Source organism: Lytechinus variegatus, chromosome 9 (assembly GCF_018143015.1).
Source record: "Lytechinus variegatus isolate NC3 chromosome 9, Lvar_3.0, whole genome shotgun sequence".
NCBI classification, from domain to species: domain Eukaryota; kingdom Metazoa; phylum Echinodermata; class Echinoidea; order Temnopleuroida; family Toxopneustidae; genus Lytechinus; species Lytechinus variegatus.
Genome location: NC_054748.1, coordinates 26,027,715 through 26,041,949, shown reverse-complemented (window position 1 = coordinate 26,041,949; position 14,235 = coordinate 26,027,715). Strand labels below are relative to the sequence as shown.

Sequence of the window (14,235 nt, the reverse complement as noted above, 5' to 3'; positions counted from 1 at the left end):
GAACTTTTTATATTAGGTTGTTACACAGTCTAACCTTCATTTTTCATTAATGCAAAACTGAGTGTAAACAAATTTTCATGTTGCGTATGCTCCATTTATGATAATGGTCATGATTTATTTTGTACAGATCAAAAGCTTTTCACTTTTTACTTGTCTTTACATGTATTGACACAGTTGCCGAACGCTGTATATAACCTGATTTCCTATATGAAGTAATCACGGGCTTTTTGAAAAATATAAATTACAAAAAAATGAAAAAATAACTAACTAAGTGTTGAAATAAATGTTCAATTTTTAATATATATTGATCAGAAGTTGAACATTGATCTTTTTTTGGGGGAGGGGGGTAATCGTTCAAGCACTCTGCACACTCCTAAATAACATTTTTTGTTTACTTTTATAATCATAACCAGTCGGACATCCGCATTCTTAGTATTTGTTACTCAATACCTTCCATTTTGGTTGATAACGTCAGAATATTTAGCTAAGGGAAGAAATTATAGTAGAGTAAACTGAACACCGCGAGTATTAACTTTGTAAAATCATTACTCACGGAAATCCTTTCATATCATAATTGTCTTTACGAATTTCACCTGATCGGGTATAAGACTACTAAATTCAGCTGAACTGTTCATTCTTAAGCTGTGAATCAAATTTGAAATAAAATACCATTTTCCTGTAGAATCATTATTTGCAAAGTGTTAAGTGTAGCTTGTTACAAAGATATTATAATTGTTTTCTCTCGTCTTCTTTTCAGATGTTGTTATCTTTGTTGTCATCTCTTTCAACGCCACTTATCAAAGCGCTCTTGCAGACCCAACTTCGACTGCCTTTACCACTTTGGCAACTGCTCTTTGTGATCAGGTAGGCTCGTATATCTTGTTTTAAAGTCCACAATCTTAACATGCTTAATGTGTGTACGTGCACTGCGAACACCCAGGCAGTACCTCAGCGGTTTCATTCAGAAAATAATATTACCCCCATTTGAACTCTTCGTTTAACAATTAAGGGTTAACATGGTTAAGGTTAGCAATAAGGGTTAACAATGAACGGTTATCACTGAGGATCTTTTCTTTGAAAAAGTGTAAGATCCAAGACTTTTTGTGAGAGAATTTGTGAGAAAATGGCAGCAAAATTGTGGAATGACTATAAACCTTCCCCGTGAGATCAATAACAGACCTCGTCAGATTGAGACCTGTGTTAAGTCATACCTGTTTAAGAAGGTATGCCTTAACAATAACTTTTCAAATGCATTGGGACTATTTATACGGTACATGCGTCTTTGAGAACTGAGTAGTATTGTTATTAATTACTATTGTTATTATTTCTATTGTTGATGCTGCTGTTGTTAATAACTGTCATCATTATCATAATTATTATTATTGATATCATTATGATTTATCTTACAATGCATATCCTAAAAATGACGTTGAACTACGAATCCAGATATAATTTCGCGGGACAAGAATGAAACCACAGCAACTATGAAAAAAATGGTAGTGGTATGCGCATCGACATACATGATGTGCTTTTGAAAAGGGATGTTCAATGCAGAATTACAAACTCAATAATAAAAGAATGCTTCTCCTAAAATAGCCTTGATTCAGTCTATGAAGTATTGTCTATGAACAGCTAATACTTTCATCAAAAAAAGAGATAGATGATGCGACAAAAATGGGATCACCAAAATAATTCGTTGACATAATTCTTGCTACAAAGAAATAATTCTGATGTTGTTGTTTTCTGGACAGTTGGTAGCGTACTACATGACGCTGACAAATAGGGATATCACGTGTGTTGTATTGGGTTTCACAAGCGGCAGTGTCGTAGCGAACGTCGATTTAACCATCTCAGCAAACAACTCATCTGAAGCAGAAGACATCAGGAGCAATGCTGTAAACGTCACGGCTGTGGATATAGGAAGCTTTCAAGTAGGCAATGAAACATACAGTCCAATGACGGTCAACTCAAATGGTAAGCATAAATCTTTTCAATTTCTCCTTTAAAAAGTGGGAATAACAGTAAAACCAAAGAAGCAAGATACCCGGGCAAGATATCATCGAAATCGGGTGCATAATAAGAAAGTTTGTCATCCTATTAAAAGTCTCGATTGTTTTCACAAATAGTTACAGATTATGCGCAACACAGTGGTATGTACATGGGTCGATGAGTCGATGACGTCACTCATTCACTATTTCTTCGATATTTCAATTTTTGCATATTTAACGATAAAGGAGCATCTGCCTGAATTGCAATAGATCTTTGCAGAATTGGGGAAAAAAATTAAATATTTCCCATTTCATATTATGATACCACCAATTTGGTTGGGGCCAGATCTGTTTCCCCATTTGCATACCTACCAGGATTTGCATATAATAAACTGTTTTGTTATATTAAGCGAAATTTTGATGACAATGCCAGCGTCATGCTAGTTTGATTTTCCTTTATTTATTCAAAACATCTTTGCTGAAATGGACCTGCCCTGTAGGGACCTTGAGCTAGTCGAGACATTTTTGTTCAGGGATCTTTTATCATCCTCATTTTCAGTACATTTTGAGGCATTTGGGATTAAAGACAACATCTTTTTGACGTCACGAATCATCAGAGAAGAACAGAATCTGTTTGAGCTATATCGCAAAACTAAACAATCAAATATATCGCTATTTGTTGCTTCCAAATTATGATGCAATATTCATGATTTATGTTGGAATGGATTACGAAACACATGAAGCAAATGAAACTTACCATGGTTATATAGGTTCAAATTCAAAGTATTAACGTGTAACTCCACCCTGCCGCCCCCTCCCCACCTCAACTCGTCCTATTCATATTTGATCACCTTATCTAATATTCATGTCTTTTCGTTATACAGTAACCATTCAGGAGAGGCAACCTGACATTTCAACAATCTCTTCTACAATGGGTATGTATTTATACACACAGCAAAAACTGTGGTGTTAACCGGTGTACATAGAGGACCACACCACTTATTTAAGAAGGTGCTAGTTTAACACATATAGGTGTTATTACAACACCTGTGGTTGTTAGATTTACACTCCTTGGTGTTGTATTCAATCTCTAGGGTGTAATTTTAATACCTCCGGGTGTGGTCCTCTATTAACACCAACTGGTGTCAATTTTAAAACCATAGTAGTGACAGTTCTCTATAATAAAGTAAAATGTGAAATAGTGTTTAAGTTTAATCCATTTACAATTAACATCACAACAAATCTTAACGCAGTAAACAAGATATTTACCACAAAAATGCAATTCAATACATACAATATATCGTGATATTTTTTTAATCATAATATTGGGAAATGAGATGGGTTTACTGTAATGTAATTCTTATCTTTTCCCAAAACTAATTATATGACATATAATGGCGAAAGATTATGGTAGAGGGCTATTTCAATCTCTTTATAATATAATCGTAGGCAATAATTCATGAGGTTCGGTATTATGTCAACAAGTAATATTCATGTGCGAATAGGGTAAAAATTACTTTTTGCAACAGTGATTTATACAAGAAATGTATTTCTCATTTATGCCATTTTCCTTTTGATATTAGGCATGGAAACAAATCAAATAATAGAGTCTACGACAACAAAAACAACAACAACAACCACAGGTAATATGATAATTATAGTCCTTTAATCATGCATTTACTTATTTACTTTCTTTCTAATTCCTTCTCGGTATGCATTTTCCTTTATAAACGTCCACTTCTGAAACAACTTCTGATACTTTATGCAACGTTAATATCTTAGAGAGAGAAAACTAAGAATGTATCACTGTTATAGTATTTAAACATAATTTTTATTGATGCAATTATCATTATGAATGTTATCATTATTACTAATATTTTGATAGTTATGATCGTCGTCGTCATCATCGTATCAATAATACTATTACTTTACTATAATTATTATCATTATTGTCATTATTAGAATAATTGATATCAAAAATATGATCATCATTTTTATCTTTGTTATTATCGTCATATTCTCTCTTTTTCTTTAATTTTTAAGCTTTAGTAGTCCGTCTGGTGAGGCTTTCCTTGAGAGTAACTCGGCTGAATGATGTTATACTGGAATACAATACAAGTCTTTCTGATTCGACGACACCTTACTTCCAATACCTTGCCAACATATTTTGCAATGCGGTAAGTCCATTACATATCAAGAGCCTGATTTTATAAAGCTTCTAATTTTCATTCACAAATTGTGTTTTTTAATCCTTGTAATTAAAATCATTTGAATCACAGCAATAATTTATCGATAGGTTGTGGAAAAAAAACTTTGCTTCCTATAGGAACATGTATTTAAAAAAGGGCCTTTAACACAGCAACAAGAATATTTAGATCTAGTGTTATTAACAAATATTATTGGACAATAAAAATATTGTATCGTGTTAATCACATAAATGCACATTACGACAATGATACATTGTTTACAGGGGAAAAATACAAAGTCGCTGATGTAACAACATTTCTTCAAATGAACATGGTACAAATTATGTCCCTTCGTTATTAAAGACAGCTTATCTAATATATGACATATGACATAATGTACACGTTAAATCTATAACGCACATTTAGTAAGCATTTCATGAGAAAATAGGGTGGGGGTGGAGCTCTCAAGTCGGTGTGTTCGATTTGTTCAGAAATTTGTAGTTAGGAAATAAACAGCACTTATAGTACACAATACTGAATGTACCTGCTTTTTTTTCATCGTTCCAAATAACAGGTAAGGGAATACATTGAAGTCAGGTATGATGCCCTACAATCCTACACTTGCGACGTACTAACATTCGTAGAAGGAAGTGTTATCGGTAATATGCAGATAGAAGTTGGAGCGCCGACTACAGCTGAAGCCACTGCTATCGAACAAGCTATCACCGACATAGCGACAATGAATCAACTTTTGACTTTCGGGAGCACAACCCTCTCCGTCATGTTGCCGACCGGTAAGTCTGTTCAGGGTCCCGTAACTATTGGCGGCAGAAGCCAGAAATTTTAGGGGGACCGGGGACCACCACATTTTTTTTTACAAGCAAAAAAAAAGGTAAGCAACCAAAAATTTTAGGGGGAATGCAGGAAACAAAATTGACAAGCAAACAAAAGGTTATCAACAAACCGTCGCACGCACCACGAACCGTCCTCTCTGCACACTTCGATGCGAAAGTTAGTTTGGCAGAAAACGCATTTAAAGAAAAGCTTTTTTAAAACCAGCAATAAGTGAACCTATAAGGAGAGCAAATTATTTACCGGTGTCTTCGTTAAAAAGTTCAGTTTCCAAAGTTTCATCCCGTATCTTTATATTTTCTTGAAGTTTATTATTTATACCACAGTGGGTATCGTAACAGAGAGGACGGTTCGTGGAAAAGATACAGTGCGCTATCACGCCTCGCGATTTCACCACGAACCGTCCGCTCTTTTACGATGCCCACTGTAGCGTAAATAATTCACTTCAAGAAAATATAAAGATACGAGATGAAACTTTGGAACCTGGACTATCGAAGGAAGAGAGCGGTAAATAATTTGCTCTCATGATAGGTTCACTTATCGCTGGTTATAAAAAAGCTTTTCTTTAAATGCGTTTTCTGCCAAACTAACTTTCGCATCGAAGTGCGCAGAGAGGACAGTTCGTGGTGCGTGCAACGAAACAATTACCCCCCCCTCAAATTTAGGGGGGCACGTCCTCCCCCCCCCCCCGCTTCCGCCGCCTATGTCCGTAACACAAAGGTTAGTGATTAATCGTACACTTGATTTCCACGATCGATTGAACATCGCAGTCATGGAATCAATCGTAGAAAAATGTTCTACGATTTATGGCTAATCTTTGTGGTACGGGTCCCTGGGGTTGTGTTTAAAATTGTCTCAAGAAGAATGTCGGTCTGATTCTTCATCTTTTTTCCTTCATTCTTTGTTTTTCTTGTCAATTTGTTCAGTTTCTGTGTATTTGTTACTTTCATTTTTCTGTATTGTATAAGTAGTTGATGGTGTGCCTTGAGTGTCATTGACAGATATTTGCGCTATAATATAAACCTTAAATTATTATTATTATTAATGATATTTTTCTCTCTTGGTTGTTCTTTTTTCTTGATTTCTTTTTTATATTTATTTATCTGTATTACGTTCTTCCTCTCTTTCTTTATAATTTTTCTTTATATAAGTCCTTGTTTCTTTCGTTCATTTAATCTTTGTTTTTTCATTCATTCAATCTTCCTTTCTTTCTTCGATCACTCAATTAATCTTTTGTTATATCTCTCTCTTTCTCCAATATCTAAAGAATGAAATCTTTAAGTTAATTCCGTACTTATGAATCGTAATAACTGCATCAGATTATGAATATATAACCAATCTAATTATTGTTCAAGATAATGGCGAACTTTTCTTACATTTTTCTGTAGATTCACCGGGACTATCTGGTGGAGCGATCGTCGGTATCGCTATAGGTGCCGTAAGTGGCGCAATCCTGATCATCATCTGCATAAGTTTCTTACTAATGCATACCTCAAGGCAAGATGCAGCCAAACGCGCTTTTGAGTAAGTTTCATACCTCGGCGTATCCCAGATAATTATCAGCGGGGCCATCATTTATTGCGGTGTATATATATATATATATATATATATATATATATATATATATATTTATATCTATATATATATATATATATATATATATTCTTGATCAGGTCATTTATAAGAGAAGGTCCCATTTCCATTTACAGTCGAAAATCATTTCTAATTCAGTATTTCATATAATTAACCTGCATTACACTGTATCATTATAATGACCAATTCTAAGCATGAAAATAGGTACAAATAGCATAGATATGTTCTTATATTTATTTTTGTTCTTCTTCTTTTGGAAACAGTACAGTCCACCGTCTGGTGTATTGTCGTACTGTTATGTATGTTCAAAATACAAGGACCATGTAAATATGATAATTTTCTATTTATGTATTCATTTGAACAATATGGAACAAACTGTTTACCCTTGTTCATGATGGGGGCACTGATCTGTATTCTAAACAGTATAGCGTACGCTAGGTAGTTTAAAGGGGTTTAACCCCACCCACCCCCCCCCCCACCTTATGTTTTTTGCTATTCATTTTTTGGGGTACGAAATGACCTACACTTTAGGTGAAGACCTTCCGGTGAAGAACAGCAGTGTGTAAAGATCGGGGAGGGGGGTTGAAGCCGGACACAAAACAGGATGTGATCGCCTGTCTATTGTAAGATCTATATTGTTGTACATAGTCAACCACGTGCAAAGGGATGATTTAATAGGGGCTACCCGTGTTAATCTCCCGAGGGTGAATTATCTCGATGCTATAAAGCTGTCGGATTTCAGCCGTGGCTGCCCCAGTGACGAATTGCTATTTCCCGTACTGTGTGTTCACAAGAGATAATATTTTTTGATGACTTGTCAGTTCGAAATATCCATTACTATTATTGCAAACGAGAACATCCTCCTGCGTGATCATAGCTGTCACTTTCAAGAAGTTTTTGTCCATAATTCGAAGAACTATATAGGGTTTTGTCAAAATCAACGAGAACTCGTAGTGAACGAAGGCATATAACGCAGAAACACTGAATTATATTAGAGGGTTTAAATGTTACAGAGAAAGTGGTAGAAGTTCAAGGAGTATTGATATTATTATCATTGTCATAGTTTGTCATTGGTCTTACTTGCACGCTGAAGGCAATTTTTATCGGAAAATGTACTTACACTTGTATATTGCACTTCACCAGTACGGCAATTCACCAGACGGTGGCCTGTACTGTTTCCAGAAGAAGGAGTAGTAGACAGTGGCCTGTACTGTTTCCAGGAGAAGTAGTAGTAGTAGTAGTTGTCGTTGTTGTAGTAGTGATGGTGGTTGTACTTGTAGTAGTAGTACGCGCAGTAGTAGTAGTACATGTATTATTATTATAAGTAGTAGTAGCAGTAGTAGTAGTAGTAGTAGTAGTAGTAGTAGTAGTAGTAGCAGTAGTAGTAGTAGTAGTAATAGTAGTATTAGTAGTAGTAGTAGTATGGTCTTCTCACTAATATTCAAAGTTGTTGAAGCAATATTGATATATATATAAATCAGTGGCTGCAGTGTAACTTTATTATCTTTTATTCATTATTTTCATTAATTGTCTTGACAGCGAGGCGTACCACAGTAAATATAATGGGGACAGCCCCGTCTTTTTTGGTGACGATCCCTATGATGATGCCTCGTCTTATTACTCAATCGATCGCCGTGAGTTCGCAGTCGGTCGAGCTGTGCAAAGGCTGACAAGAGATCGAGAACGAGGTGGAATGGTAAGTTTCTTTGTAACTGCTTTAATCTCTGATAACGATCTGAATCAATATTAATGCCTTACGATAAACCAGCCATGTAATTTTTTGTGGGTATATAACTAAGTTTGGTTTTGATGATGGTGTCGATCCATGAAGCAGTGGCGTAATTAGCCAATCATTTTTAGGGGCGGGCTCAATGTAGCGTATGTGGGAGCTAGAATGTAGGCCTACAAAAAGTCGCGAGTGAGCGAAAATTTCGACTTTCAAAATAGGTATATGACTTTGTTACAGGTTTTGACATATAATTCAACAAGAATATCACCATTTCCCAATTTCTCTTTCTCATTTTGTTTTCACTTGGGTCGCGGAACTTTGGGGGGGGCACCAAGCGCCCCATGCCAACATTGATTACTAGAATTTATGAAAAAATAGGCCCTAAATTTTTGGTAGACTAAATATGAATCCCCCGCCCACCATCATTTTTTATTTCTTTTGGGGTCGAATGTACATTAATTAGAACAAAATATAATTGGAGGGTTTGAATTAAGGCCTATACCTGATGTAAACATGTGATGTTGACAGGGACAAATATAAGCATTTATTATACTCGCATAGAAAAACGAGTTTGGGTATCACTACTTGTCGGTGTTTTAAAAAGCTATTCGTAAATTTAAGAAAGCCACTCTCTGTTAAGACTGGTGACCTTTTACTAGGAGGTGAACCAACATCCAATCAAAGACTTGTTGTCTATTATTTATTATAGGAAAGGATCACCACTTCCTGGTACAGTCACTCTTAACTTACTTTGTTTTTCTTTTATAAAACACCCATTTAAAATGGCGAATGAAAAATTGAATAATAACTGCAACATTTCGTCTGATCCATTCAACCATCTGATTTTTGTTTTCAATTTTAGAATCGAGATTTCCGGACACCATACATGGTTGATGGTGAAGACAACGTAAGTTAACTTCTTAATTGCATATTAATTCATATTGATAATGTGGGAAAAGGTCATTTAATGGGAAGGTTTGCTCTGACCAGAGGCGTCGATCCTGGGGGGCAGGGGGGGCGATCGCCCCACCAATGAAAATATTGGGGGGGGGGGGCAAACATATCATTTTGCCCCCCCAACAATTCCGGATATGGCAAAAAAAAAACAGATTGTAATGTTCAGCAAGCGAGAATGAGATACACAAATCGTTCTTTATTTAAATCTTGCTCAAAATGCCTGCTTTACTGATTGGAATATAAAAATTTTCGGCTCGCGCTTCGCGCTCGCATCATTTCTGTAGCAAAAAACATACTTCTCATGATTAAATAGGTGAATGCAAATGTCCCGTTTTCACTTTAAAGCCTCAAAAGAACTCCTGCTTCGATTTGCATTCATCTTTTATTGGATATATATCTTGTTCTTTATCGAAAACGTCCATTAAACTCTCATTTTTTCAGATCGAAAAATCAAAATTTTCAGCTCGCGCTTCGCGCTCGCATCTATTCTTCTTTTAGATACCAATCTTGATCATTGGTACCAAAAATGCTTAGAATATCAAGCTTTCAGGTTAGAATATGAAAACATTTTAGTTCACTCTCGGCACTTGTATTTGTGTAATGAGATATGTATCCTCCTCATGAGTTACTACAAACAGTTCTAAACAGGCACGCTTTTCCTGCCAGTATACTAAAAAAAAATCAGCTCGCGCTTCCCGCTCGCATTAATTTGTTGGTGAGATACGTGTCTGTGTCTCATGAGTCATATATATATATATATATATATAATATGTGTGTGGGGGGAGGTGGGTGTGCGTGCGCGTGTGTATATGTGGGTGTCTTGTACGATCCAGCGCCTTTGGAACGTTAATGATTTTGCCCCCCCAATCTGAAAAATGGATCGACGCCCCTGGCTCTGACCAAATATTTATTGTAAAAAAAATAGCAGAAAATGAAAAAAATAAATATATTGGTGAAGGTTTGATGAAAATCCATCAATGATTTAAAAAAAATAGTTTTATATGTATTTTTTTTTTATTTGTGATGTCATATAAAAAAAAATGAAAATGTTTTTCATCATAACTTCCCTATGTCAACAGAGTCTTACATGTATGCCATTCTGTTCATCAAGGTTTCTTCTAACAACCATTCGGTCCAATCATCACTTCGTATGAAATCACCAGTTTGTCTTTTTTTCTACAATTTCGTTAAAATCTCCTTCTTTACCCCCGGGGCGCCACTTACATTGGCGGGTGGATACCATGCGCGACCAAAAAAACACGTAAAAAGATGTCTTTTTCAAGATAGGGCACGTTACGTACGCACGTTACGTACGTAATGTGATAAGGGTGTCAAAATCACAAAATTAATGAAAAAGGGTATCTATTTCGCTAGGAAAGTTATGTGTTTAGGGTCAAAATTGCGGGGATGATAAAACAAAATTAAAATGTTTTATAAAGGATGTCCTTTTGTCCCAACACTACGTGTTTAGAGTCCGATTTGCGCGAGGTGTGGAAGGTGGGGTGTTAATAAACCAAATGATGTGTTAGGGTAAAACCGACGACCGAAGGACCTGTGAAATAACAAAATATTCCTATACTTGTTTAGGGGTTCATTTCAGGGAATATTTGCCAAGAGTATCCTTTTGTTTCCAATACTTGTTAAGGGTAGGGTTTTACACGCTAATACTTGTTAAGGGATGCATTTTCAGAAGATGGAAATTACGTGTTTAGGGTGCTTTTCGAGACCCCATGGTCGCGCATGGTATCCACTCGTAAATGGAAGTGGCCCACCGGGTCTTTACCGTCATGTTCATGTGCCTTTTTTTTAATTCATTGTCACAACTTTCTTTTACTCCATGCTTCATCTTGTTTTTGTTTTTATCTTTTTAATTTTCTTGCCTCTTAGGAGGGTTATATTGAACGAAACCCGATCTACTGCTAAAGATATCTGCAGAATTTGGATCGTCTCTTCGAAGATTTAAGGGCAACCTTCTTCAAAGGAGATTCAATCCAACAGTGAGGTTCCTTAAGCCAATGTACATAACTGGGGAGCGTTTCATCAGTATTTTCGTCCGACAAGTTGTCAGATCTGACATCTTTCCTTGATTTTGATTGGCTGATAAGCAATTTTCCTATGGTAACTGTCGGATAAAATGGGACTTGTCGGATAAAACGTCTTCTGCGTTCAGTGATTATTGTTTATCTTACAAATGAGTGAAGATAATGCTCTCATCATTGTTTTGTATTATGTATTATTGCTATATTATTTATATATGTAAACACATTTGATATGTATTGCATTATTTGAACGTAGTAAAAAAAAATACACAGACCAATTAGAGTGCAAAATGTGCGAACAGATTACATTTAATTTCAATCTTTGTTGAAGAAAAAAGTTATTTGGAAGGCGTACTTGTGTTTAATGATACATGTAGAAAGTAGCAAACAATAGGTTGATCTAGTGAAAATGTATTTAAACTCTACGTGATGCACGTAGATTTAAGATAACAAAAACAGGGAAGAATTTCTTAATTTATTATGGTTTGTTTGTGTAGATGTAATGAAATATTTGGCTTTTAATAGTTACATCTTATTGTGAAAATCTTGAGCAATGAACTTTATAGACTTGTTACAAATTTAATTTGTAGTTGATCGTAAAACTAGTCATATTAGGAATTGTATTTTGATAAGATAAATTATTGATTAATTAACCCACTACAGTGGGATTTTATTGATATAGCTTCTATAAGCTTCAGTATCGATTGTTCATACCTTGGTCACATTTGTTCTAAGGCAGCCGTACGGCGAGTCGAAAACAGCCGTTTTAACATTTTATTTTGGTACCAGCTACATATAGGTGGTTTGAATAAAAATGAATAAAACGACTGTTTTCGACTCGCCGTACGGCCGCCGTAGAACAAATGTGACCAAGGTATAACCCGTTTATAATCGGTTATGTAGTTGTTGATCCCGTAATCGCATGGAGAAGATGAAATATAGATTTATGATGCGACTTACAAGAATATTTAAAATAAACGAGTGTCATCATAATATCTTGCTGCAAGGTCATTGAAAAAAACTTTTGATCACAACACAATGGAAAACTTTACCTCAATGTCGAAATTTTAAATACCTTCAACCTGAAAGTACACATTTTCAATATCCCCTACCAACGCAGAAGGACTCGCACGATCGTGCTCCAAAATTGTTCGACTGTACTCAATTTTGTTTAATTAGATTATCTCCGTTTCTTTAGAAGGGGAAGATCATGGTCCCGTAACACAAAGGTTAGCAATTAACCGTACGCTTGATTTTATGATTGATTGTACATTGTAGTTAATGGAATCAATTGTAGAAAAAGTGTTAGACGATCATTGCTCAGCTTTGTGGTACGGGCCCCTGATCATGTGGATTTTTAAAAAAAATCCTTATTCTTTATAGGTAAGTTTGTCTTCCATAGATTGTACTCTTTTAATTCATCATGGATTTTTTTTTATTTGTTTGTAAAAGATTGTGCCATTCAGTCTCTGGCCTTAAATAAATTTTATGGTAGCTCATTTCTTCCTCTTGCTTGTAACTTTACATAAATCAAAACGTTTTGAGTCTTCGATTGCACGGGTTTATGGCATTGGACAGGCTTGCAGACAACTATCGACAACCCGCAAAAGTTTCGTTATCTGGTAGAACTCCACTCAGCTTGACTCAGTCTGTCAACAACTTTGCAGAGGTCCAATGGGGCCCCGTTTCATAAAACTTATTACAACCACAAATTTGCAATAGCAGTTAAAAGCTACTGAAATCCTTCATTCTGATTGGCTGGTGATAAATTGTTATAGAAATTGTGAATTTGTTATTATAACAAGTGTTTATGAAACGGGGGCCCAGGGCATGTTTCATAAAGAGTTACGACCATCGTAACTTTTCCATTATGGAAATTACCATGGAAACCTTGATTTTTATTGGCTTTTTGATTTTAGAGTCGGGCTGCCATAATTGCAAAGTCACATTAGTTGCAACTCTTCATGAAATGGGTCCAAGTTTAGAAATCGAAGATTAAATGCTCGGTGTTGTTGTCAGGAGCACAATTTAACTGCTTTTTCGAGCCTTAACACCCAATCTGATTTTTCAAATATTACCACAAACGCTTTGCTATTCATCCCAGGACCGGGTGTATTTTCGGCTTTGGTGCTATGCCAAAACCAAAAGGTAAACATCGAAAATGAAATACCCAGTGACAAGACCCGTTATCATTCCCGTTCCATCTTGAATTTCACTCAATTTCCTGTTAAGGTAGATACTAATCTGCAAATTGAATTTATGAGCTATCATACCAGTGTCTTTCTGTTTTGTGATTAATGAAATGTTAATCGATTTGATTTGTAATCTCTATTTTCTTTTAAGATAGGCTTATAAGTAATTTGGTTATTCGAGCTGGCAATCGAATTTAGTGGCTATAATATCATTATTTATTTTGTTTTTTCTAACCTATCAAATATGAATTGATGGAATTTCTAATCTCTTATTATTATTTTTAAGATAGGCCTATCATACCATGCGTCCGAGAAACAAGGAAACCGGGATTCCCATGTCTTTTTTCTCTAAAGGCAAATAAACGATATTTCATTTATAAAGTCAAATAATTCAATTAATCTTCTTTATTTTGATATCTGACATGAGACGAACACTTCACGCATTAATGAGCAAGACGAGTTTGAAATTTTAATGTTTCAACCAGGTTGTGCAGAAAAACGGGACACGATTGGTTCGAGAGGCAACGGTCGTGCTTATATTTGACTCATTAGCATTTCCTTTGTATTCTTTGAGATTCTCTCGCTCTTCCCTGAAATGACCGATCCCTGAAATGAGAGTGGATTCAGCTCCATACGCGAGTTCATGCGCAAATCGTTTCTGATATGCCTCAATATTTGTATGTAATCTGCCATGCGTGA

General features: G+C 35.6%; 1 protein-coding gene across 1 annotated transcript in view; it reads left to right on the top strand.

The window, feature by feature from the left end:
- The window catches only part of LOC121421904 (mucin-4-like), a 48,208-nt gene extending 36,545 nt beyond the window's left edge, over positions 1 to 11,663 (top strand). Inside the window, exons 28-37 of the mRNA XM_041616706.1 lie at positions 758 to 864; positions 1,752 to 1,974; positions 2,873 to 2,923; positions 3,572 to 3,631; positions 4,032 to 4,165; positions 4,749 to 4,968; positions 6,415 to 6,550; positions 8,159 to 8,315; positions 9,211 to 9,255; positions 11,193 to 11,663. Of these exons, the coding sequence (XP_041472640.1) occupies positions 758 to 864; positions 1,752 to 1,974; positions 2,873 to 2,923; positions 3,572 to 3,631; positions 4,032 to 4,165; positions 4,749 to 4,968; positions 6,415 to 6,550; positions 8,159 to 8,315; positions 9,211 to 9,255; positions 11,193 to 11,228 (1,169 nt within the window). The 3' untranslated portion in view covers positions 11,229 to 11,663. The remainder of the gene's footprint in view (positions 1 to 757; positions 865 to 1,751; positions 1,975 to 2,872; positions 2,924 to 3,571; positions 3,632 to 4,031; positions 4,166 to 4,748; positions 4,969 to 6,414; positions 6,551 to 8,158; positions 8,316 to 9,210; positions 9,256 to 11,192) is intronic.
- The last annotated feature ends 2,572 nt before the right edge of the window (positions 11,664 to 14,235 follow it).